We start from the raw sequence: 27,128 nt of genomic DNA, 5'->3' as shown, positions 1-27,128 counted from the left end.
TGCAATAATGATGTCCCCTCCCTCCCTGGACATTTCAAGTATGGGTGGAGAGATTCATTTTAAAGCTACTGCTGGTGAATAGCGACACTCCGTGTAGTTTCATAAAACAGCAGAAAATAGTGTCTCTCGCCAATTGTATGGAGGAGATTCTGCCGCGCATAGGAAAACATGCCGGGTTTAATTGTTTTTTAAAGAAACATAATGGGACCCCTCATATCAACAGAGGTAGACTATTTCAAAATGCAGGATTGTAAAAACACGAATCCCCTTTTGTGTTACAGCCCACGTGAGTCAACATCTCAATCGAATGATCAATGGGCAAAGTAGACTGTCCATGTAGCCTTCAAAAGATCATGCCAATAAAGTAATTCCAAATATAATCACTAGAAAAAGGTCATTTTAAAATCAGGCATTTCTTTCAAACATACTTCACGTCTCTACCCATTACAGTTTTCGAAGTGGAAAAGGTCGTTTAAAAATCCAGCGTTTCTTTCAAACATCATCCACGTCTTTACCTATTGCAGTCTTTTAAGTGGTGCTGAAACGGACCTACGTGTTTTACTAAATCACATTAAAATGGGATCAAGGCGGGAAAATAAATACATCCTCAGAGATTATCAGAGATCAAAAATTAGACTTAATCAAATGACTGAAAGAGTACAGGAGACAAGACTGTTGTAATAATATTAGCCTAACACACAATACAGTTAGCTACCTATAGTTTAATATGATGGACTATGCAAAATGGCTAAATAAACAAATAAAGCATTTTCGTTTATCAAAATGTCAAAGAAATGAAATCTCACCTCGCTCTCCCCCAAGGTGTTGAACGTGATTATATTTTCTCCAAAAGGTTCATTTAGGTTCTTCTTCAGTGTCTGGTCAGCAGGCAGCGTGTTGTCATTGTAAGATCTGGCAAACTTGAAGTCACTGGTGCGTGAGCCCGTTGTCAGGTATGCGTCATAATTGTAAGAACTACGGAGAGTTCCAGCTCCATCCACCTCTGCATAGTTGGGAGGGAAATACGCGCTGGGAATGGCGACTGCTCCATCAAACAACATTCTAGGCTTTCTACTGCGGCAGAACCTCACGGCCAGGATGAGAATAATGAAAGTCAGGAAAAAGGTCGACACAGAGACCAGTGCAATGATCAAATAGGAAGTTAGTTTGGAACTATCCTCATAAGTCATGTCTTTCAGTTCTGGAACTTCAGCCAAGTTATCTGATATGAGTAAATATACATCACAGGTTGTAGAGAGAGAGGGCTGTCCGTTATCTTTCACTGATATAACAAGGTTCTGCTTCATACTGTCAGATTCAGAAATGTCCCGCTGTGCCCTGATCTCTCCACTGTGGATACCAATATTGAAAAGTCCCGGATCAGTCGATTTCACGATGTGATATGAAAGCCACGCGTTTTGTCCAGAGTCAGCATCCACAGCTATCACCTTGGAAACCAGGGACCCTGCCAGAGCAGCTTTGGGGACCATCTCAGTCATCAAGGAGTTCCCTGCTGGAGCAGGGTATAATATCTGGGGAGAGTTATCATTCTCATCTGTTATGAAGACACTCACAGTCACGTTAGTGCTGAGTGGAGGAGAACCATTGTCTCTCGCTACAACGTGTACTTTGAAGCTCCTAAACTGCTCATAATCAAATGCTCTCACAGCATGGATCACGCCCGTGTCTCCGTTGATGGATAAAAATGAGGACACCGGAACACCGTTGACCTCACTGGGCAATAGAGAATAGACCACTGTGCCGTTCTGTCTCCAGTCTGGGTCTCTGGCAGTAACAGAACACATAGAGGAGCCAGGCTTGTTATTTTCAGTCACATAGGCGCTGTAGGATTGTTCTTCAAACACAGGAGGGTTGTCATTCATATCAGAAACAATTAACGTAATCGTTTGAAAAGATGACAGTGGAGGATTTCCTTCATCGGTTGCAATAAGAGTGATGTTGTATTCGGACTGTGTCTCACGATCCAATTCCACAGCAGTTATTAGGGAAAGGTGTTTTTTGATTGACGGGGACAATTTGAAGTATGTGTTCTGCTCAATAGAACATCTTACTTTGCTGTTGGACTCGGAATCTCTGTCCTGTACATAAATTAAGGCAACCTCTGTACCGGCTGGTGAGTTTTCTGGAAATGGTGATTTTAATGACTTAATAAGTATGACTGGGGCGTTGTCATTAATATCAGCGACGTCAACAATAACTTTACATGAAGCAGCCTGACCTGCTCCATCTTTAGCTTTAACTCGCAGCTCAAAGGACGATGTATCTTCAAAATCTATCATTGATTTTATTTTAATCTCTCCACTTTTTGGATCAATAGAGAAAGTATTTTTTGTTTTGATAGAAATATGACTAAATTCATATGTAACCTCTCCATTCGCCCCTTCATCTGCATCGCTGGCACTGACAGTGACCACGGCAGTACCCAATGGAGCGTTTTCAGGCACACTCACCTTATAAATAGACTGCGTAAATACAGGGACATTATCATTAGCATCTAGTACCCGGACCTGTATAACTACTGTGCCAGATTTCTGTGGCTTTCCGCCATCATAAGCTGTCAGAATAAGTGATAGTTCTTCCTGTTTTTCGCGGTCTAGTTCATGCTCTAGTACGATCTCTGCATATTTACCCGTATCAGCACTTGTGTGAACAGACAAGGTGAAATGTTCGTTTGCCGATAGAGTATAACCCTGAACTGAATTGACTCCCGTATCAGTGTCGAGGGCCTCGTCAATGGAAAATCGCTCACCTTTATTGGCCGATTCTCTGATCTCTAATTTGATTACTTCATTGGGAAATGTTGGGAAGTTGTCGTTAACATCTTGGATGTCAAGTGTGACACGGTGCAACTCTAGAGGGTTTTCCAAAAAGAAGTCAAAATGCAAAGCACACGACGGCCTTTGTCCGCACAGCTCCTCTCTGTCCATCCGCTCGTTCACAATCAAATCTCCAGTCTTCTGGTTAATGTCGCAGTATCGTGTACTACCTTCGAATTCGATCCTTGGTCTTCTGGTCGATAGTGTTTTTACATCGATGCCCAAATCCTGAGAAAATCTCCCAACCACAGAACCTCGTTTAATTTCTTCTGCAATGGAATAGCGAATATCCCCGACACACTGATGGACGGTCAATAATAGGAAGACAAAGGTGGTCCATCGCCCTCGCCTCAACATGGAACCTCTTCTATATTCCATAATAACTTCAGATTAATAAAATGATCCCAAACCTCTTAGTATAGGCTATATATACAAAAACGTCTACAAATATGACCTCTACCTTGGTAAGAGTATCCAACGTGAAAGGCTTTAAGCAAGAAAGCAGTCGCCACAAAATATAACGACGGATTGGGGGCAGGAGTGGGTGGGTTTCAATGTGTATTTTTGCTTTTGTAAGCCAACAGCGACCCGCTGTGTTACATATCAACATTGACTAAATAAAGGAACGATTTCATTACCAGAGTAGGACATCGTATGCCAAGCCATGCTGTAGGCTAATGTGTAATATGCATAATCAAATTAACAATATGTGAAGCTGAATTGATCTAATAATCATACTCTTAAGCCTATAAGAAGTCCCATGGTGATGTCATGATTAATACAGACATGCTGCAAACAGAAAACAACAGGGATACAAAGTCATAATGGGGGAAATAGGCCTACAATTATGAAGAATTTCAAACGAAATGCTGAAATTGTACGCTATAGACCGAGGGTATTGCAAGGCTGTTCAGAGTAAAAAAGTTCGATCAACAGTTTGCACAATTAAAAACAATGAACGCAAGATATGTAAGTAACATTTATAGGGAAGCAATCATGCTTTTGGGCTCAGATTAAATGACAACATACAGTACTAGCACAAATATTTACAATCCTACCTCGTTCAAGTCCTTGGTGTCCACTAACGAATCTTGATCTTTGATTTCTTTCCTCAGCGTCTGGTCAGCAGGCAGCGTGTTGTAAGATCTGGCAAACTTGAAGTCACTGGTGCGTGAGCCCGTTGTCAGGTATGCGTCATAATTGTAAGAACTACGGAGAGTTCCAGCTCCATCCACCTCTGCATAGTTGGGAGGGAAATACGCGCTGGGAATGGCGACTGCTCCATCAAACAACATTCTAGGCTTTCTACTGCGGCAGAACCTCACGGCCAGGATGAGAATAATGAAAGTCAGGAAAAAGGTCGACACAGAGACCAGTGCAATGATCAAATAGGAAGTTAGTTTGGAACTATCCTCATAAGTCATGTCTTTCAGTTCTGGAACTTCAGCCAAGTTATCTGATATGAGTAAATATACATCACAGGTTGTAGAGAGAGAGGGCTGTCCGTTATCTTTCACTGATATAACAAGGTTCTGCTTCATACTGTCAGATTCAGAAATGTCCCGCTGTGCCCTGATCTCTCCACTGTGGATACCAATATTGAAAAGTCCCGGATCAGTCGATTTCACGATGTGATATGAAAGCCACGCGTTTTGTCCAGAGTCAGCATCCACAGCTATCACCTTGGAAACCAGGGACCCTGCCAGAGCAGCTTTGGGGACCATCTCAGTCATCAAGGAGTTCCCTGCTGGAGCAGGGTATAATATCTGGGGAGAGTTATCATTCTCATCTGTTATGAAGACACTCACAGTCACGTTAGTGCTGAGTGGAGGAGAACCATTGTCTCTCGCTACAACGTGTACTTTGAAGCTCCTAAACTGCTCATAATCAAATGCTCTCACAGCATGGATCACGCCCGTGTCTCCGTTGATGGATAAAAATGAGGACACCGGAACACCGTTGACCTCACTGGGCAATAGAGAATAGACCACTGTGCCGTTCTGTCTCCAGTCTGGGTCTCTGGCAGTAACAGAACACATAGAGGAGCCAGGCTTGTTATTTTCAGTCACATAGGCGCTGTAGGATTGTTCTTCAAACACAGGAGGGTTGTCATTCATATCAGAAACAATTAACGTAATCGTTTGAAAAGATGACAGTGGAGGATTTCCTTCATCGGTTGCAATAAGAGTGATGTTGTATTCGGACTGTGTCTCACGATCCAATTCCACAGCAGTTATTAGGGAAAGGTGTTTTTTGATTGACGGGGACAATTTGAAGTATGTGTTCTGCTCAATAGAACATCTTACTTTGCTGTTGGACTCGGAATCTCTGTCCTGTACATAAATTAAGGCAACCTCTGTACCGGCTGGTGAGTTTTCTGGAAATGGTGATTTTAATGACTTAATAAGTATGACTGGGGCGTTGTCATTAATATCAGCGACGTCAACAATAACTTTACATGAAGCAGCCTGACCTGCTCCATCTTTAGCTTTAACTCGCAGCTCAAAGGACGATGTATCTTCAAAATCTATCATTGATTTTATTTTAATCTCTCCACTTTTTGGATCAATAGAGAAAGTATTTTTTGTTTTGATAGAAATATGACTAAATTCATATGTAACCTCTCCATTCGCCCCTTCATCTGCATCGCTGGCACTGACAGTGACCACGGCAGTACCCAATGGAGCGTTTTCAGGCACACTCACCTTATAAATAGACTGCGTAAATACAGGGACATTATCATTAGCATCTAGTACCCGGACCTGTATAACTACTGTGCCAGATTTCTGTGGCTTTCCGCCATCATAAGCTGTCAGAATAAGTGATAGTTCTTCCTGTTTTTCGCGGTCTAGTTCATGCTCTAGTACGATCTCTGCATATTTACCCGTATCAGCACTTGTGTGAACAGACAAGGTGAAATGTTCGTTTGCCGATAGAGTATAACCCTGAACTGAATTGACTCCCGTATCAGTGTCGAGGGCCTCGTCAATGGAAAATCGCTCACCTTTATTGGCCGATTCTCTGATCTCTAATTTGATTACTTCATTGGGAAATGTTGGGAAGTTGTCGTTAACATCTTGGATGTCAAGTGTGACACGGTGCAACTCTAGAGGGTTTTCCAAAAAGAAGTCAAAATGCAAAGCACACGACGGCCTTTGTCCGCACAGCTCCTCTCTGTCCATCCGCTCGTTCACAATCAAATCTCCAGTCTTCTGGTTAATGTCGCAGTATCGTGTACTACCTTCGAATTCGATCCTTGGTCTTCTGGTCGATAGTGTTTTTACATCGATGCCCAAATCCTGAGAAAATCTCCCAACCACAGAACCTCGTTTAATTTCTTCTGCAATGGAATAGCGAATATCCCCGACACACTGATGGACGGTCAATAATAGGAAGACAAAGGTGGTCCATCGCCCTCGCCTCAACATGGAACCTCTTCTATATTCCATAATAACTTCAGATTAATAAAATGATCCCAAACCTCTTAGTATAGGCTATATATACAAAAACGTCTACAAATATGACCTCTACCTTGGTAAGAGTATCCAACGTGAAAGGCTTTAAGCAAGAAAGCAGTCGCCACAAAATATAACGACGGATTGGGGGCAGGAGTGGGTGGGTTTCAATGTGTATTTTTGCTTTTGTAAGCCAACAGCGACCCGCTGTGTTACATATCAACATTGACTAAATAAAGGAACGATTTCATTACCAGAGTAGGACATCGTATGCCAAGCCATGCTGTAGGCTAATGTGTAATATGCATAATCAAATTAACAATATGTGAAGCTGAATTGATCTAATAATCATACTCTTAAGCCTATAAGAAGTCCCATGGTGATGTCATGATTAATACAGACATGCTGCAAACAGAAAACAACAGGGATACAAAGTCATAATGGGGGAAATAGGCCTACAATTATGAAGAATTTCAAACGAAATGCTGAAATTGTACGCTATAGACCGAGGGTATTGCAAGGCTGTTCAGAGTAAAAAAGTTCGATCAACAGTTTGCACAATTAAAAACAATGAACGCAAGATATGTAAGTAACATTTATAGGGAAGCAATCATGCTTTTGGGCTCAGATTAAATGACAACATACAGTACTAGCACAAATATTTACAATCCTACCTCGTTCAAGTCCTTGGTGTCCACTAACGAATCTTGATCTTTGATTTCTTTCCTCAGCGTCTGGTCAGCAGGCAGCGTGTTGTAAGATCTGGCAAACTTGAAGTCACTGGTGCGTGAGCCCGTTGTCAGGTATGCATCATAATTGTAAGAACTACGGAGAGTTCCAGCTCCATCCACCTCTGCATAGTTGGGAGGGAAATACGCGCTGGGAATGGCGACTGCTCCATCAAACAACATTCTAGGCTTTCTACTGCGGCAGAACCTCACGGCCAGCATGAGAATAATGAAAGTCAGGAAAAAGGTGGAGACAGAGACCAGACCGATGATCAAATAGGAAGTTAGTTTGGAACTATCCTCATAAGCCATGTCTTTCAGTTCTGGAACTTCAGCCAAGTTATCTGATATGAGTAAATATACATCACAGGTTGTAGAGAGAGAGGGCTGTCCGTTATCTTTCACTGATATAACAAGGTTCTGCTTCATACTGTCAGATTCAGAAATGTCCCGCTGTGCCCTGATCTCTCCACTGTGGATACCAATATTGAAAAGTCCCGGATCAGTCGATTTCACGATCTGATATGAAAGCCACGCGTTTTGTCCAGAGTCAGCATCCACAGCTATCACCTTGGAAACCAGGGACCCTGCCAGAGCAGCTTTGGGGACCATCTCAGTCATCAAGTAGTTCCCTGCTGGAGCAGGGTATAATATCTGGGGAGAGTTATCATTCTCATCTGTTATGAAGACACTCACAGTCACGTTACTGCTGAGTGGAGGAGAACCATTGTCTCTCGCTACAACGTGTACTTTGAAGCTCCTAAACTGCTCATAATCAAATGCTCTCACAGCATGGATCACGCCCGTGTCTCCGTTGATGGATAAAAATGAGGACACCGGAACACCGTTGACCTCACTGGGCAATAGAGAATAGACCACTGTGCCGTTCTGTCTCCAGTCTGGGTCTCTGGCAGTAACAGAACACATAGAGGAGCCAGGCTTGTTATTTTCAGTCACATAGGCGCTGTAGGATTGTTCTTCAAACACAGGAGGGTTGTCATTCATATCAGAAACAATTAACGTAATCGTTTGAAAAGATGACAGTGGAGGATTTCCTTCATCGGTTGCAATAAGAGTGATGTTGTATTCGGACTGTGTCTCACGATCCAATTCCACAGCAGTTATTAGGGAAAGGTGTTTTTTGATTGACGGGGACAATTTGAAGTATGTGTTCTGCTCAATAGAACATCTTACTTTGCTGTTGGACTCGGAATCTCTGTCCTGTACATAAATTAAGGCAACCTCTGTACCGGCTGGTGAGTTTTCTGGAAATGGTGATTTTAATGACTTAATAAGTATGACTGGGGCGTTGTCATTAATATCAGCGACGTCAACAATAACTTTACATGAAGCAGCCTGACCTGCTCCATCTTTAGCTTTAACTCGCAGCTCAAAGGACGATGTATCTTCAAAATCTATCATTGATTTTATTTTAATCTCTCCACTTTTTGGATCAATAGAGAAAGTATTTTTTGTTTTGATAGAAATATGACTGAATTCATATGTAACCTCTCCATTCGCCCCTTCATCTGCATCGCTGGCACTGACAGTGACCACGGCAGTACCCAATGGAGCGTTTTCAGGCACACTCACCTTATAAATAGACTGCGTAAATACAGGGACATTATCATTAGCATCTAGTACCCGGACCTGTATAACTACTGTGCCAGATTTCTGTGGCTTTCCGCCATCATAAGCTGTCAGAATAAGTGATAGTTCTTCCTGTTTTTCGCGGTCTAGTTCATGCTCTAGTACGATCTCTGCATATTTACCCGTATCAGCACTTGTGTGAACAGACAAGGTGAAATGTTCGTTTGCCGATAGAGTATAACCCTGAACTGAATTGACTCCCGTATCTGTGTCGATGGCCTCGTCAATGGAAAATCGCTCTCCTTTATTGGCCGATTCTCCGATCTCTAATTTGATTACTTTATTGGGAAATGTTGGGAAGTTGTCGTTAACATCTTGGATGTCAAGTGTGACACGGTGCAACTCTAGAGGGTTTTCCAAAAAGAAGTCAAAATGCAAAGCACACGACGGCCTTTGTCCGCACAGCTCCTCTCTGTCCATCCGCTCGTTCACAATCAAATCTCCAGTCTTCTGGTTAATGTCGCAGTATCGTGTACTACCTTCGAATTCGATCCTTGGTCTTCTGGTCGACAGTGTTTTTACATCGATGCCCAAATCCTGAGAAAATCTCCCAACCACAGAACCTCGTTTAATTTCTTCTGCAATGGAATAGCGAATATCCCCGACACACTGATGGACGGTCAATAATAGGAAGACAAAGGTGGTCCATCGCCCTCGCCTCAACATGGAACCTCTTCTATATTCCATAATAACTTCAGATTAATAAAATGATCCCAAACCTCTTAGTATAGGCTATATATACAAAAACGTCTACAAATATGACCTCTACCTTGGTAAGAGTATCCAACGTGAAAGGCTTTAAGCAAGAAAGCAGTCGCCACAAAATATAACGACGGATTGGGGGCAGGAGTGGGTGGGTTTCAATGTGTATTTTTGCTTTTGTAAGCCAACAGCGACCCGCTGTGTTACATATCAACATTGACTAAATAAAGGAACGATTTCATTACCAGAGTAGGACATCGTATGCCAAGCCATGCTGTAGGCTAATGTGTAATATGCATAATCAAATTAACAATATGTGAAGCTGAATTGATCTAATAATCATACTCTTAAGCCTATAAGAAGTCCCATGGTGATGTCATGATTAATACAGACATGCTGCAAACAGAAAACAACAGGGATACAAAGTCATAATGGGGGAAATAGGCCTACAATTATGAAGAATTTCAAACGAAATGCTGAAATTGTACGCTATAGACCGAGGGTATTGCAAGGCTGTTCAGAGTAAAAAAGTTCGATCAACAGTTTGCACAATTAAAAACAATGAACGCAAGATATGTAAGTAACATTTATAGGGAAGCAATCATGCTTTTGGGCTCAGATTAAATGACAACATACAGTACTAGCACAAATATTTACAATCCTACCTCGTTCAAGTCCTTGGTGTCCACTAACGAATCTTGATCTTTGATTTCTTTCCTCAGCGTCTGGTCAGCAGGCAGCGTGTTGTAAGATCTGGCAAACTTGAAGTCACTGGTGCGTGAGCCCGTTGTCAGGTATGCATCATAATTGTAAGAACTACGGAGAGTTCCAGCTCCATCCACCTCTGCATAGTTGGGAGGGAAATACGCGCTGGGAATGGCGACTGCTCCATCAAACAACATTCTAGGCTTTCTACTGCGGCAGAACCTCACGGCCAGCATGAGAATAATGAAAGTCAGGAAAAAGGTGGAGACAGAGACCAGACCGATGATCAAATAGGAAGTTAGTTTGGAACTATCATCATAAGCCATGTCTTTCAGTTCTGGAACTTCAGCCAAGTTATCTGATATGAGTAAATATACATCACAGGTTGTAGAGAGAGAGGGCTGTCCGTTATCTTTCACTGATATAACAAGGTTCTGCTTCATACTGTCAGATTCAGAAATGTCCCGCTGTGCCCTGATCTCTCCACTGTGGATACCAATATTGAAAAGTCCCGGATCAGTCGATTTCACGATCTGATATGAAAGCCACGCGTTTTGTCCAGAGTCAGCATCCACAGCTATCACCTTGGAAACCAGTGACCCCGCCAGAGCAGCTTTGGGGACCATCTCGGTCATCAAGGAGTTCCCTGCTGGAGCAGGATATAATATCTGGGGAGAGTTATCATTCTCATCTGTTATGAAGACACTCACAGTCACGTTACTGCTGAGTGGAGGAGAACCATTGTCTCTGGCTACAACGTGGACTTTGAAGCTCCTAAACTGCTCATAATCAAATGCTCTCACAGCATGGATCACCCCCGTGTCTCCGTTGATGGATAAAAATGAGGACACCGGAACACCGTTGATCTCACTGTGCAATAGAGAATAGACCACCGTACCGTTCTGTCTCCAGTCTGGGTCTCTGGCAGTAACAGAACACATAGAGGAGCCAGGCTTGTTATTTTCAGTCACATAGGAACTGTAGGATTGTTCTTCAAACACAGGTGGGTTGTCATTTATATCAGAAATGTGGAAACTCAAAATAACACTTGAAGACAATGACGGCGTTCCTCCATCGGTTGCTATTATAGTGACATCATATTCAGAGATTTGCTCTCGATCCAGAGGGGCGCTGCTTATTAAGGTAAAGTAGTTTTTAATTGAGGATTGGAGTTTAAAAGGTAGGTTTTCCGCAATGTTGCACTTCACTCTGCTGTTCTCTCCATGGTCCTGATCCTTTACATTAATAACCGCTATTTCAATGCCCGCTGGGATGTTCTCTGGAATCGGATTGGTGACTGATTTCACAGTTATTGTGGGTGCATTGTCATTTATGTCAGATACTTCAACGAGGACTTTGCAGTGTCCGGCCTGCCCCCCGCCATCCTCCGCCTGTATCTCCACTTCATAAGAGGAGGCCTTTTCGTGGTCAAGCTCGCCAATTGCAGTAATCTCCCCACTGTTTTGGTCAATATTGAATAAACGCTTTGTGTTTTCAGACACATGATTAATGTAATATGTAATGTGACCATTAGCACCCTCATCTTTATCAGTTGCGCTTACCTTGAGCAGGGAGGTACCTTGTGGTGAATTTTCAAAAACGGTTACCGTATACACAGCTTGCGAAAATATTGGACCGTTATCATTTACATCAATTACGAGAATATTTATTGTAACACTACCAGACCGAAGTGGATTCCCCCCGTCAATTGCCGTTAGCATTAGAGAATGTTCACCGTCCTTCTCTCGGTCGAGACTATTTTGCAATACAATTTCAACATACCTTTCTCTGCTGTTTTTTGCATCTAAAACAAAATAACCATTTTGACCAAGCACATAGCTTTGAACGGAGTTGATGCCTACATCTAAATCTCGAGCAGAAGCTATTTTATATCTACTGCCTGTTGTTGCAGATTCGCTTATTTCCAGTTTGATTAAATCCTTGGGGAAAAGAGGTGCGTTGTCATTTATGTCCTGTATTTCCAGCCCAATATTGTGCAGCTCCAAAGGATTTTCCAGGATGAACTCAAAATGCAATATACAGGGTGAGGTAGTTTCACAAAGCGTCTCCCTGTCGATTCTCTCGAGAACAATGAGATCTCCGGAGTCCAAGTCTACTCCACAGTACCGTTTCTGTCCCTGGTAATCAACTCGGGCCTTCCGAACCCCCAGTCGCTTAACATCCAAACGAAGGTCACTACTTAAGCTCCCGATTACATGTTTTGTCTTTGTCTCCTCTGGAACAGAATATCGAATGTCCGCAAAAGAGGCCCGCACGATAGCAAGCAAAAGCATAGCACATTGCAAACGCCATTTAGATCCGCATGATGTAGTAGATACCGACATCTTCACTTACGGCAATCGCATAAACATGAAAAAGTATGTAAATAAGCACAGTATCTACACAAAACCCCAAAGGCTAATGGTCTATCTTACAGTACTCCGTGTTATGCTCCGCAAGGAAATGGCTGTGTGGATAAATCCTGCTCATATAGCTCAAAACGAAATGGGAGTGTTCCAAAAACCCACAGCATAGAGTTGGCGAGGAGCGACGCCATGAGGCTACAGGAAAAAACGCAAGAGCGATTAGTGTACAGTCTCTAACTACATGGCCAATACAACTGAATCTAGACGCCGTGCAGCATTTAAATGTGAAATAATACGTTAGAAAGGCCTACTCCATTATGTTTGAGTGCATTTTACAATCTGAAGTTTTAATAGAAGACACCGGACCACTAATTCGTAGATTACTTAGATTAGTTTGCCCTAGCCGTAGCTTCTAACAGCAAACAGCCCGTCAGATAAGACTCCGCTCACAGTGCAACAGAGGGAGAACCATTTCAGCACCATGGACAGCAGAGCAAACGCCCGATAAAGGGAAAGGAAGGTTTGACCAATAAACACAGTGGGCAGTGACATTTTCAACAACAACAGAACCACATAGAAAAGATTTACATCAACCACAACAGCATCAGCACAACATGAAAGCATGGTTTCTTAAATCAACACAATTCCTTACTGCTGCATGTGTTCTAATCCCCAGCTCTATGTTCAGATCTAATTTGGTCAAGATATGCAGGTTGTACAATCCATCTCATAAAGAAGTTAGCCAGAAGCTATCTGCAGTCGCATCACTGCAACATACAGTTAACTGCCCAAATAAAGGAAACCCCAATATAAAGTGTCTTAATAAGGCGTTGGACCACCAGGAGCCAGAACAGCTTCAATGCACCTTGGAACAGATTATACAAGTGTCTGGAACTCTATTGAAGTGATGCGACATCATTCTTCCACAATAAATTACATATTTAGTTTTTTTTGTTGATGGTGGAGGAAAAAACTGTCTCAGGCACTGCTCCAGAATAAGTGTTCAATTGGGTTGAGATCTGGTGACACACACACACACACACACACACACACACACACACACACACACACACACACACACACACACACACACACACACACACACACACACACACACACACACACACACACACACACACACACACACACTGGCGGCAAAATAAATAAATATGCTTCTCTGCATCTCTGCAAATATCTGGGAAAAATATTGAAAGGAAAGCTGAGTCTAATTCCATATATTTGGTTAATGCTTGCTTTTCTAGGCATGCCAGCTAAGATAGTTAGACAGAAGAGTTTCAAGTTTGGGGAAGCAAATTTTCACCATAAAAATTAATCTTTATAATAAAGCATTCCATGCATCATCGCATTTGCAGACTTATGTAAGATAGCCTACTATTCCTAATGAGATGAGTAGATGACCACGTTAACACCAAAATGTGACAAAGCAACACATTGTAATGCATCTTTAATTAACGCAACACAAAATCAGAGTTGAAATGCAGTTGATTCTTCATTGACACCTATATTATGGAGTCAGAGCACCGCTATTTACAACACTCATGTAAATAAAGCATGTCCTTCGATGGTCATAACACAACTGGTTTGAAGAGTAACTTTTCCTGAATTAATTGAATCGAAATTCTGTCTTGGTTGAGCTGCCATGGTGAGTTGACACAGTAAAGAAAACACAAATCAATCTACAGACAAACCATTACTGTGAGTAACCCATCACTACAGCCTATGCATGTTTTGGTGAATGCAGCAGCTGAAATACTGGGCTAACAGCAGCTAACCTTGTTTTGTAATTTTGATGTTGTTTTATTGGCCTAGATTAGAAGATGTACATTTCATGTTGTCAAAATACTTTAATGAAACAGGCAGGGAGTGCGGCTCGAACCATCAACCTTTTGGTGCGAAGCCCAGCATATATTCTACAAAGGACTGTGCCAGAATAGTAAGCTTGAGTGGCAGAGTCGTTATTCACGCTCATAAAAAGGTCACTGCGATACTATGGACAAAACTTTTGTTTGCTGTTTGGAAGCCCGAAACATTCTAGATAGCTACTAATTCGACTACATCCGCTGAGCAAAATTAGACGACACGAACGATTACCGTTAATAAATAATATTTTTTATGACTAGGTTTGCATGAGCCGATATACAACCATACAACTGTATCAAACAAAGCTTTACATGCTCACCTGACATTCAGGCAAGGTATTCCTGCTTGGAGTGCAACGTGGCGCTGTTGACCGCGCCGTGAGAAAGGTTCCGCCTGACGCTGCATTCTAGGAGCATTTGTTTTTGTCTATCCGAAGGTAGGCCGGGCTGTGAGAAGACTACTCTAAAGGTATTATTTGTTTAGAGTAATAGTTCTGGCGTGCTTATGCTAAGTGGTGAGATGCTGTTGAAGTAACAATTTGGGTTGATGCATATACAGTACAGTAGTAGGAAATAGCCCAAAAAATAAACACCTCTCTCTTTTTCAGTCTGTTGCACATTATGTGCACACACACACACACACACACACACACACACACACACACACACACACACACACACACACACACACACACACACACACACACACACACACACACACACACACACACACACACACACACACACACGTATTCAGATGTTTTTCATTTGAAAATAAGTAGCTTAAATGTTTATATTTGAATACACTGACTCATATACACTCCCATGCATTTAACCCAGGTATTTGAAAATAGTATTTGAAATAAGTATTCGAAAATACTCTCAAATACAATTGGGTAGACGTTTTATTTTTTACAAATAACCATTCAAATACTACAATAAAAGTACTTGTTTTGGGCTCAAATACACAGAAAAAAGTATTTTAAACACCAGATACTCAAATACACATGCATTTGAACCCAGATCTGAAACACAAACACACGGAATCATCAGCACTGACAGTTAACACTCCCAATTGCATGATACATGAGGTTGCATGTCATCTCATTTCAGCTTGTTAGTGAGCACAGACACTCTCTGCCACATTTCCACTGTATTACAGCAGCTAATTGACTGCAAATCCGACGTTGATGATGGAGTGTTTCAAAAAACTCCCCTGACACCTTACCAGTCACTGACTTCAGTGCTGATGTCTTTGATGAGCATCATTCCATTCCATTGAGGGCTCCTCTCCTGTCCTCTCTCTCCCCCATATGGACAGACCGATTGACAGATAAAAGGCTAATGCAGCTAATTTGACTGAATGTCACCCAGAACTCCATCCTCCTCATCTGCGTTGGCATACCAGCAGGAGGCACTGGATGCTTTAACTTCTCCATCAGTCATATACTTCCAGATACCTGAATTGGTCTGTTTTAAAGGAGGCTCTCTTCCCTTAAAACAGGCCACTTTAGGTATCTTGTGTGTGTGTGTTCAAGGACAAACAGCTGGCATGTGTGGTGGTGCGTTAGAAATGGCCTTACGGTGACACTGGCCTCTTGGATCTGATGAATTTGCCCTTGGAATTGAGTCAGCGGGGTTGTGAGAGGTCAATATCAGTCTCCATCCTGCGTCCCCAATTACCACACAGCCAGCCTGGGGCTCAACCAGAGTAACATGAATGTTTATACGCATGATAATACAATGTTCCAGGGATACATTATACTAATTATCGTAGAACAAAGAAGCAGACACACACACAAACACACATTCACACAGTTGAAAAAAATCATTGTTATCAAGTCTGTCAGTTTTATTTTTATATAATTTGAAATCTAAATTTCTGAGTGTAGCGATGTCTGCTCAAAACACTAACAGTAATGGTATGGCTAAATCCCAAAACACTAACAGTAATGGTATGGCTAAATCCCAAAACACTAACAGTAATGGTATGGCTAAATCCCAAAACACTAACAGTAATGGTATGGCTAAATCCCAAAACACTAACCGTAATGGTATGGCTAAATCCCAAAACACTAACAGTAATGGTATGGCTAAATCCCAAAACACTAACAGTAATGGTATGGCTAAATCCCAAAACACTAACCGTAATGGTATGGCTAAATCCCAAAACACTAACCGTAATGGTATGGCTAAATCCCAAAACACTAACAGTAATGGTATGGCTAAATCCCAAAACACTAACCGTAATGGTATGGCTAAATCCCAAAACACTAACAGTAATGGTATGGCTAAATCCCAAAACACTAACAGTAATGGTATGGCTAAATCCCAAAACACTAACAGTAATGGTATGGCTAAATCCCAAAACACTAACAGTAATGGCATGGCTAAACCCCAAAACACTAACCGTAATGGTATGGCTAAACCCCAAAAGACTAACAGTAATGGTATGGCTAAATCCCAAAACACTAACAGTAATTGCATGGCTAAATCCCAAAACACTGCACAACAACATATTGATGTTGTAGACTGTATATGTATTTTTTGCAATTCCCCACTGTGGGACACATGCTTGGTGCTGTCCTTTGTGAGTGATTTCCCCAGTTTTGCCTCTGTGAGTGAAGCAGCCTGTATGAGTGAAGCAGCCTGTGAATGATTTTACTCCCAGACAGCATGGCAGGGTATTCATCCAGGCAAGCCCAGGGGGAAGAGGCAGAAATAGCGGCACTGCTTCAGCTCATTCAGGCCCTGGTAAACACTTTACCCCGGCCAACAGTCAGACTGTCTCCTTCAATCCAGACCCTTTATATGACCCCTATAATGAAATGTCCTCTTCTTACCTTTCTGACCTTATGTTATCACAGTCTATTCTCCTCTTCTTCTTGACTAAGTAAGTGTTTTTATTGACTAGGTTGCCATTGTGATGAAAATGGTATCATATCTTTGAACAAATAAGAGCTGACACTGATGCCCTGATGACACGGGACAGATCTTCGTCCTGGTGCTTATTCAATAGTGTCTGTCTGTATGCTATGTCTCTGTCAATCACATTCTAACACTTAATGTCATCGTCGATACCCAGAATAAAAGGAGACGTCGTTCCTGCGTATCCATGGAAACCATCCCCTATATCACGCAAAGGATGTGTAGGAGATGTGAATTCTCTCTCTCCCTCTATTTGGGCCCTTGAAGTCTTGCCAGCTCCACTCAGACTGCAGTACAGGTCTACAGAGCAAGAGCAGAGCGAAACACTGCTTTCAAGAGCCAGAGGAGCACTGGGACTGGCAACACAAGGCCTTCTGAATAAACTCTATCACTCCTCTGGATTCATCAGGAATATTTCTGCCATACACAGTACTCACACAAGGGCACTTTATGTCATGATGGTGAGGGGCAATGTTGCCCAAGGTTTACTGGGGATTTCTGTGTGCTGTGATGGTTCATGAGTCTTTTTAATCAGGAGAGAGTAAGATGAGACATGCAGTGGTTTATCCATTTGCTTAAATGACTGAAATGAGCCAGACAAGGATTTGAATTAAGTTCTTCTCGTTCTGACAAGGAGAGCCATGTCAGCCAGTACAGATGTATAGTTTATCAGAGAGCTGTCTCCTGCCAGTAAAAAAATAAATAACTCAATGTGATGTGTTATCTAACCCAGCTGAGAGTCCTTTTTGGTTCTGGGCCTCTCGCTCGCTCTTATCTGCAGGCCTGGTCAGGACTGCCCCTAGCACTATACACCTGATTCCACGAATCAAATGTTTGATGATGATTAGTGGAATCAGGTGTGTAATGCTAGGGGAAAACCTAAAATGTACACGACCGTTCAAAAGTTCGGGGTCACTTAGAAATGTTCTTGTTTTTGAAAGAAAAGCAACAAAAAAATTGTCCATTAAAATAACATGAAATTGATCAGAAATACAGTATAGACATTGTTAATGTTGTGTATGACTATTGTAGTTGGAAATGGCAGATTTTTTATGGAATTTCTACATCGGCGTACAGAGGCCTATTATCGGCTACCATCACTCCTGCATTCCAACGGCACATTGTGTTAGCTAATCCAAGTTTATCATTTTAAAAGGCTAATTTATCATTAGAAAACCCTTTTGCAATTATGTTGCACAGCTGAAAACAGTTGTGCTAATTAAAGAAGCGATAAAACTGGCCTTCTTTAGACTATTTGAGTATCTGGAGCATCAGCATTTGTGGGTTTGATTACAGGCTCAAAATGGCCAGAAACAAAGTACTTTCTTCTGAAACTGGTCAGTCTATTCTTGTTCTGTGAAATGAAGGCTATTCCATGCGAGAAATTGTCAAGAAATTGAAGATCTCGTACAATGCTGTGTACTACTCCCTTCACAGAACAGCACAAACTGGCTCTGTCACATGAGTTGACGCTGGAGAGACGAAGCAGGTACGGGGAGTCACATTTAATAAATAACGGACATAAAACGAAACAGGAACAACGTCAGCAAACAGAAAACATAGACAATCAATGCAGCAGCGGGGAACCGAGCTGAGGAACTGACAAATATAGGGGAGGAAATAAACAGGTGATAAGTGAGTCCAGGTTTGTCCAATAACGCTGATGCGCGTGATGAGGGAAGGCAGGTGAGCGTGATGGATGGCAGGAGTGCGTGATGCAAGGCAATCTGGCGCCCTCAAGTGCCAGGGGGAGGGAAGAGCGGGAGCAGACGTGACAGTCTCTAACCAGAATAGAAAGAGAAGTTGGAGGCCCCGGTGCACAACTGAGCAAGAGGAAAAGTACATTAGAGTGTCTAGTTTGAGAAACAGACGCCTCACAAATCTTCAACTGGCAGCTTCATTAAATAGTACCCACATAACACCAGTCTCAACATTAACAGTGAAGAGACGATTCCGGGATGTTGGCCTTCTAGGCAGAGCTGCAAAGAAAAACAAGGACATTTCTAAGTGACCCCAAACTTTTGAACAGTAGTTTAGGTCCACAGGACCATGGGACCATTATTCTGATTCAACTTTGTTAAGTAATTTGCTCTTGTTAGTTGAGAGGGCTGGTTCCGTATAATGTGCTGTTGCTTTAGCTGTCAGGTATTAGACTCAGAGGTCTTTGTGTGGCTCTTTCTGCAGTCTATTATTTCTGCAGTCTATTCTTTCTGCAGTCTATTCTTTCTGCAGTATTTTCTTTCTGCAGTCTTTTCTTTCTGCAGTCTTTTCTTTCTGCAGTCTATTCTTTCTGCAGTCTATTCTTTCTCCAGTATATTCTTTCTGCAGTCTATTCTTTCTGCAGTCTATTCTTTCTCCAGTCTTTTCTTTCTGCAGTCTATTCTTTCTGCAGTCTATTCTTTCTGCAGTCTTTTCTTTCTCCGGTCTTTTCTTTCTGCAGTCTATTCTTTCTGCAGTCTATTCTTTCTCCAGTCTATTATTTCTCCAGTCTTTTCTTTCTGCAGTCTTTTCTTTCTGCAGTCTATTCTTTCTCCAGTCTATTATTTCTCCAGTCTATTATTTCTCCAGTCTATTATTTATCCAGTCTTTTCTTTCTCCAGTCTATTATTTCTCCGGTCTTTTCTTTCTGCAGTCTTTTTTTTCTGCAGTCTTTTCTTTCTGCAGTCTATTCTTTCTGCTGTCTTTTCTTTCTCCAGTCTTTTCTTTCTGCACTTTTCTTTCTACAGTCTATTCTTTCTCCAGTCTATTCTTTCTCCAGTATATTCTTTCTGCAGTCTTTTCTTTCTGCAGTCTATTATTTCTGCAGTCTATTCTTTCTGCAGTCTATTCTTTCTGCAGTCTATTCTTTCTCCAGTCTATTCTTTCTCCAGTCTATTCTTTCTCCAGTCTATTATTTCTGCAGTCTTTTCTTTCTGCAGTCTTTTTTTTCTGCAGTCTTTTCTTTCTGCAGTCTATTCTTTCTCCAGTCTTTTCTTTCTCCAGTCTTTTCTTTCTTCCGTCTTTTCTTTCTCCAGTCTTTTCTTTCTGCAGTCTATTATTTCTCCAGTCTATTCTTTCTGCAGTCTATTATTTCTGCAGTCTATTCTTTCTCCAGTCTTTTCTTTCTGCAGTCTATTCTTTCTGCAGTCTATTATTTCTGCAGTCTTTTCTTTCTCCAGTCTTTTCTTTCTGCAGTCTATTCTTTCTGCAGTCTATTCTTTCTCCAGTATATTCTTTCTGCAGTCTATTCTTTCTGCAGTCTATTATTTCTCCAGTCTATTATTTCTCCAGTCTATTATTTATCCAGTCTTTTCTTTCTCCAGTCTATTATTTCTCCGGTCTTTTCTTTCTGCAGTCTTTTTTTTCTGCAGTCTTTTCTTTCTGCAGTCTATTCTTTCTGCTGTCTTTTCTTTCTCCAGTCTTTTCTTTCTGCACTTTTCTTTCTACAGTCTATTCTTTCTCCAGTCTATTCTTTCTCCAGTATATTCTTTCTGCAGTCTTTTCTTTCTGCAGTCTATTATTTCTGCAGTCTATTCTTTCTGCAGTCTATTCTTTCTGCAGTCTATTCTTTCTCCAGTCTATTCTTTCTCCAGTCTATTCTTTCTCCAGTCTATTCTTTCTCCAGTCTATTATTTCTGCAGTCTTTTCTTTCTGCAGTCTTTTTTTTCTGCAGTCTTTTCTTTCTGCAGTCTATTCTTTCTCCAGTCTTTTCTTTCTCCAGTCTTTTCTTTCTTCCGTCTTTTCTTTCTCCAGTCTTTTCTTTCTGCAGTCTATTATTTCTCCAGTCTATTCTTTCTGCAGTCTATTATTTCTGCAGTCTATTCTTTCTCCAGTCTTTTCTTTCTGCAGTCTATTCTTTCTGCAGTCTATTATTGCTGCAGTCTTTTCTTTCTCCAGTCTTTTCTTTCTGCAGTCTTTTCTTTCTGCAGTCTATTATTTCTCCAGTCTATTCTTTCTGCAGTCTATTCTTTCTGCAGTCTATTCTTTCTCCAGTCTTTTCTTTCTGCAGTCTATTATTTCTGCAGTCTATTATTTCTGCAGTCTATTCTTTCTCCAGTCTTTTCTTTCTGCAGTCTTTTCTTTCTGCAGTCTTTTCTTTCTGCAGTCTATTCTTTCTCCAGTCTTTTCTATCTGCAGTCTTTTCTTTCTGCAGTCTATTCTTTCTCCGGTCTTTTCTTTCTCCAGTCTTTTCTTTCTGCAGTCTATTATTTCTGCAGTCTATTATTTCTGCAGTCTATTCTTTCTACAGTCTTTTCTTTCTGCAGTCTTTTCTTTCTGCAGTCTTTTCTTTCTGCAGTCTATTCTTTCTCCAGTCTTTTCTTTCTGCAGTCTTTTCTTTCTGCAGTCTATTCTTTCTCCGGTCTTTTCTTTCTCCAGTCTTTTCTTTCTGCAGTCTATTATTTCTGCAGTCTATTCTTTCTCCAGTCTATTCTTTCTGCAGTCTTTTCTTTCTGCAGTCTTTTCTTTCTGCAGTCTATTATTTCTGCAGTCTTTTCTTTCTCCAGTCTTTTCTTTCTGCAGTCTTTTCTTTCTGCAGTCTATTCTTTCTCCAGTCTTTTCTTTCTCCAGTCTATTATTTCTGCAGTCTATTCTTTCTGCAGTCTATTATTTCTGCAGTCTATTATTTCTCCAGTCTATTCTTTCTGCAGTCTATTATTTCTGCAGTCTATTCTTTCTCCAGTCTTTTCTTTCTGCAGTCTATTCTTTCTGCAGTCCATTATTTCTGCAGTCTATTCTTTCTCCAGTCTTTTCTTTCTGCAGTCTTTTCTTTCTCCAGTCTTTTCTTTCTCCAGTCTTTTCTTTCTGCAGTCTATTCTTTCTGCAGTCTATTATTTCTCCAGTCTTTTCTTTCTCCAGCCTTTTCTTTCTGCAGTCTATTATTTCTGCAGTCTATTATTTCTGCAGTCTTTTCTTTCTCCAGTCTTTTCTTTCTGCAGTCTTTTCTTTCTGCAGTCTATTATTTCTCCAGTCTATTCTTTCTGCAGTCTATTCTTTCTGCAGTCTATTCTTTCTCCAGTCTTTTCTTTCTGCAGTCTATTATTTCTGCAGTCTATTATTTCTGCAGTCTATTCTTTCTCCAGTCTTTTCTTTCTGCAGTCTTTTCTTTCTGCAGTCTTTTCTTTCTGCAGTCTATTCTTTCTCCAGTCTTTTCTATCTGCAGTCTTTTCTTTCTGCAGTCTATTCTTTCTCCGGTCTTTTCTTTCTCCAGTCTTTTCTTTCTGCAGTCTATTATTTCTGCAGTCTATTATTTCTGCAGTCTATTCTTTCTACAGTCTTTTCTTTCTGCAGTCTTTTCTTTCTGCAGTCTTTTCTTTCTGCAGTCTATTCTTTCTCCAGTCTTTTCTTTCTGCAGTCTTTTCTTTCTGCAGTCTATTCTTTCTCCGGTCTTTTCTTTCTCCAGTCTTTTCTTTCTGCAGTCTATTATTTCTGCAGTCTATTCTTTCTCCAGTCTATTCTTTCTGCAGTCTTTTCTTTCTGCAGTCTTTTCTTTCTGCAGTCTATTATTTCTGCAGTCTTTTCTTTCTCCAGTCTTTTCTTTCTGCAGTCTTTTCTTTCTGCAGTCTATTCTTTCTCCAGTCTTTTCTTTCTCCAGTCTATTATTTCTGCAGTCTATTCTTTCTGCAGTCTTTTCTTTCTGCACTTTTCTTTCTCCAGTCTTTTCTTTCTGCAGTCTATTATTTCTGCAGTCTATTATTTCTCCAGTCTATTCTTTCTGCAGTCTATTATTTCTGCAGTCTATTCTTTCTCCAGTCTTTTCTTTCTGCAGTCTATTCTTTCTGCAGTCCATTATTTCTGCAGTCTATTCTTTCTCCAGTCTTTTCTTTCTGCAGTCTTTTCTTTCTCCAGTCTTTTCTTTCTCCAGTCTTTTCTTTCTGCAGTCTATTCTTTCTGCAGTCTATTATTTCTCCAGTCTTTTCTTTCTCCAGCCTTTTCTTTCTGCAGTCTATTATTTCTGCAGTCTATTATTTCTGCAGTCTTTTCTTTCTCCAGTCTTTTCTTTCTGCAGTCTTTTCTTTCTGCAGTCTATTATTTCTCCAGTCTATTCTTTCTGCAGTCTATTATTTCTGCAGTCTATTCTTTCTCCAGTCTTTTCTTTCTGCAGTCTATTATTTCTGCAGTTTATTATTTCTGCAGTCTATTCTTTCTCCAGTCTTTTCTTTCTGCAGTCTTTTCTTTCTGCAGTCTATTCTTTCTGCAGTCTATTCTTTCTCCAGTCTATTCTTTCTCCAGTCTTTTCTTTCTCCAGTCTTTTCTTTCTCCAGTCTTTTCTTTCTGCAGTCTATTCTTTCTGCAGTCTATTATTTCTGCAGTCTATTATTTCTGCTGTCTTTTCTTTCTGCAGTCTTTTCTTTCTGCTGTCTTTTCTTTCTGCAGTCTATTCTTTCTGCAGTCTATTCTTTCTGCAGTCTTTTGTAGCCGTTAGGTTGCTACAGTACTTTGGATCTTCTTTTGTCAATTGAAACTATTTTGGCCTTCACTTCACCTGGATATTTTTGTTAAAACATCTTGTTTTGAGTTGATCCCACTCACCAAGAAAAGGCATTTACTTGTTTTGAGTTGATTTAGCTTAACCAGAAAAATGCATCAAGAGAATTTGAATTGATTTATACAATGGGTGGGTGTATAAACCTTACTGTCTGTCTCTCCGACATTTGCAACATTGTTTCAATATTCAAATTCGATCTCCAGCTGTCCTATAGTACTGATGTGGTTGTGTTAGCTGTGTTGTTGGCTAGCTGCTCTGAACAACAGTATCCTGACGAGAGAGCACATTTTCTATGCCAGGTGAAATCGCTCCTCATTAGCTCATTGTTATGAATGTATCCAAATAAATGTCACTAGAAAACAGCTTAAACAAATGCATATGCAGCTACTGTTGTTATTATAGCTTCACTGTTTGACGTGGCTGTAAGTAGTTGGCTAGCTAGCAAGCAAGGGATAAGAATGTTGCCAGCCAGTATGTCAATGGAACATTTAGAAAGAACGACTGGGTCGTGTCCATAGATACAGAACAAAAAGACTGAACGACTGGGTGGCGTCTCTGGACAACCGAACCGATAGAACGAACGACCAGCCGGCTTGGGTAGCAACCTTAGATTTGTGTCGGGACTATATCTTGGATGAAATAGTATGAATAAATTAATCAAAATAACATTTTTAATGAAAATATGTCAACCATTATTTGAATATGTTGGTAACCCGTTGTATAAAAGTGATAATGCCTTCGAAGCCAGTGTTTGGTAAATAAAAACACCCATGCCAATGTATCCTCCGAACAAGATATTCTTACATTTATTTACATTATTATAAGCCATAATATAATCCAATCTAATATGGCTGCTGGATCCCTAATTCTTAGTTTAAATTAAGGCCAAGGACAACGTTTCCCGATATTTAAGAAATAACATTTTATTTGTGATTTATAAACAAAACACGTTACCATATCCATCAAATAATAAAAAAAGAAAAATCACTATATCACTGTTACACTGATGAGCAGGTGTACAAAAAAGCTATTAACAGATCTGCACTGTCGCAGTCGACTGATTCGTGCCATTCGGGCACCAGATGTCTGAGGAAACATTCACTACACACAAGCAGAGAGTACGTAACGTTTTTCAGATTTTTTTTTACCATTTTCTTTCTTAGAGTTTGTTTTCCTTCAATTTGAATGTGTTTTTTTTTTAAAGGGGGTTCGGGATAGATATCGAAGGTGAATAAATGATTCGGTACAGTGGTTGTTTGATGATCATTTCATAGCTTAAAGGATTGATTTCGTAATCTTCAGAAATCCTAAGGGCATAAACAAAAAATTGCATTTTACAGCATAACACTACAGCATTACGTATATTTAGAAGGTATTTTAATTTCATTTCAACAGGATACAAAAGTGATTCCTGTATGATTTGTCTATGAATATATATTATGTGTGTATGTACTGTTTGTGTGTTCATGTGTGTGTATTTGCGAGTGAGTATGTATATTTCAGCAGAGGCAATATTAATGTCTCTGAGTTTGAGATAAATGGTTGACGAAAATGAAAAAAGTATCTATCAATATAGATCTATATATAGAATCTGTTTCCTCTGCTTATAACATGCAAATAGCCCCTTAGTGATCTGACAGCAATGATTCACACCTGAAGGGGGAGCATGTGTATAATATGGGGGGATTCAGTCCAATAGCAGCGCTAGCATCACCCCTCTGTCCTTCTGATTGGTCAGATAGCAGCCAGGAAGAGGAAACAGAGAGCTGAGTAGGAGATGTTGTGCAATTAGCCCCTGCACATCTTGAGTTCATCTTGGGGATGCTCGATTCTAGTGAAGATCCCCCCCAGTGCTGCTGATGCTTCATTTTCATCAGAATATGAGTAAAGAGTTTAACACAGCAACTAAGCTCTCTGGGGTATGTCTGTGGACTGGACTGCCCATCACAACAATTCCACTTCTCTATCCTTCCCTCTACCTTCTTCCATCCCTCTTTTTCTCTCCATCTGGACAGAAGGAAGCCAGTCCATGAAGTACCCTGTATCCCCCACTACCCTGTGTGTAACTAGTGGAATGGAAGGCAACTTGTCCCCAAAATGAACTAGAATTCTGTAGGAGTGATAGAAACCTTGTTATTTCAGTACCAAGGCTTGGTTAAAGCTAACAAAAACGTTGTGTGTGTGTGTTTTATTTGTGTGTGTGTGTGTGTGTGTGTGTGTGTGTGTGTGTGTGTGTGTGTGTGTGTGTGTGTGTGTGTGTGTGTGTGTGTGTGTGTGTGTGTGTGTGTGTGTGTGTGTGTGTGTGTGTGTGTGTGTGTGTGTGTGTGTGTGTGCGTGTGTGTGTGTGTGTGTGTCTTATACAGTATAACACTGTTGCTGTGTTTAAGGAGGAACACGTCATCTGAAGTTAAGAGGGCTCCTGGACATGGTGATCAGAGGAAGGAGGAGTAATGATAGAGGGGTTAACAGAGGACACGTGCGAGCAAATCCTACAAGCACCAATGCCGGCAAGGTAAGGGGGCGGGGCTTGAAGAATTATTGAACATTGACTATTGAACATTCAATGACTGAAGCTGGGGGATCAGACTTGAACAGAAATGAAGCAACAAGCAACGTTCCTGCCATTTAAACTCAGCAAAAAAAGAAACTGCCCTTTTTCAGGACCCTGTCTTTCAAAGATAATTCGTAAAAATCCAAACAACTTCACAGATCTTCATTGTAAAGGGTTTAAACACTGTTTCCCATGCTTGTTCAATGAACCATAAACAATTAATGAACACGTACCTGTGGAACGGTCATTAAGACACTAACAGCTTACAGACTGTAGGCAATTAAGGTCACAGTTATGAAAACTTAGGACACTAAAGAGGCCTTTCTACTGACTCTGAAATACACCAAAAGAAAGATGCCCAGGATCCCTGCTCATCTGTGTGAACGTGCCTTAGGCATGCTGCAAGGAGGCATGAGGACTGCAGATGTGGTCAGGGCAATAAATTGCAATGTCCGTACTGTGAGACGCCTAAGACAGTGCTACAGGGAGACAGGACGGACAGCTGATCGTCCTCGCAGTGGCAGACCACGAGTAACAACACCTGCACAGGATTGGTACATCCGAACATCACACCTGCGGGACAGGTATAGGATGGCAACAACAACTGTCCGAGTTACATTAGGAACGCACAATCCCTCCATCAGTGCTCAGACTGTCCGCAATAGGCTGAGAGAGGCTGGACTGAGGGCTTGTAGGCCTGTTGTAAGGCAGGTCCTCACCAGACATCACCGGCAACAACGTCGCCTATGGGCACAAACCCAACGTCGCTGATCCAGACAGGACTGGCAAAAAGTGTTCTTCGCTGATGAGTCGCGGTTTTGTCTCACCAGGGGTGATGGTCGGATTTGCATTTATCGTCG

The 27,128-nt window shown here is 41.1% G+C and overlaps 4 protein-coding genes across 5 annotated transcripts in view; all 4 read right to left on the bottom strand.

The window, feature by feature from the left end:
* Nucleotides 1–6,381, bottom strand: part of LOC120057213 (protocadherin beta-16-like) — a 140,089-nt gene extending 133,708 nt beyond the window's left edge. For both annotated transcript variants that reach the window (XM_039005730.1, XM_039005738.1), the window contains exon 1: nucleotides 3,896–6,381. In XM_039005730.1, the coding sequence (XP_038861658.1) occupies nucleotides 3,896–6,286 (2,391 nt within the window). In that variant the 5' untranslated portion in view covers nucleotides 6,287–6,381. The remainder of the gene's footprint in view (nucleotides 1–3,895) is intronic.
* Nucleotides 638–3,310, bottom strand: LOC120056700 (protocadherin beta-16-like). Its single transcript, XM_039004906.1, has 2 exons — nucleotides 807–3,310; nucleotides 638–649 (listed from the first exon to the last, which is right to left on the bottom strand). Exons 1-2 carry the CDS (start codon nucleotides 3,213–3,215, stop codon nucleotides 638–640), a joined length of 2,421 nt encoding a protein of 806 aa, XP_038860834.1. The 5' UTR covers nucleotides 3,216–3,310.
* A 573-nt stretch (nucleotides 6,382–6,954) lies between the features above and the next one.
* On the bottom strand, nucleotides 6,955–9,452 carry LOC120057532 (protocadherin beta-16-like). Its single transcript, XM_039006127.1, has one exon. It carries the CDS (start codon nucleotides 9,355–9,357, stop codon nucleotides 6,955–6,957), a length of 2,403 nt encoding a protein of 800 aa, XP_038862055.1. The 5' UTR covers nucleotides 9,358–9,452.
* A 573-nt stretch (nucleotides 9,453–10,025) lies between these two features.
* LOC120057531 (protocadherin gamma-A11-like) lies at nucleotides 10,026–12,474 on the bottom strand. The gene has a single exon (XM_039006126.1). The coding sequence runs from the start codon at nucleotides 12,420–12,422 to the stop codon at nucleotides 10,026–10,028; it is 2,397 nt and encodes a 798-aa protein (XP_038862054.1). The 5' UTR covers nucleotides 12,423–12,474.
* Nucleotides 12,475–27,128: the final 14,654 nt, after the last annotated feature.

This window comes from Salvelinus namaycush, chromosome 12, assembly GCF_016432855.1.
Source record: "Salvelinus namaycush isolate Seneca chromosome 12, SaNama_1.0, whole genome shotgun sequence".
Classification (NCBI taxonomy): Eukaryota; Metazoa; Chordata; class Actinopteri; order Salmoniformes; family Salmonidae; genus Salvelinus; species Salvelinus namaycush.
The sequence above is the reverse complement of the archived record's forward strand: the minus strand, read 5'-3'. Positions and strand labels throughout refer to the sequence as shown.

Coding starts and splice junctions, on each gene's coding strand:
- LOC120057531 (XM_039006126.1), bottom strand. CDS start 12,422: ATGTCGGTATCTACTACATCATGCGGATCTAAATGGCGTTTGCAATGT.
- LOC120056700 (XM_039004906.1), bottom strand. CDS start 3,215: ATGGAATATAGAAGAGGTTCCATGTTGAGGCGAGGGCGATGGACCACC.
- LOC120057532 (XM_039006127.1), bottom strand. CDS start 9,357: ATGGAATATAGAAGAGGTTCCATGTTGAGGCGAGGGCGATGGACCACC.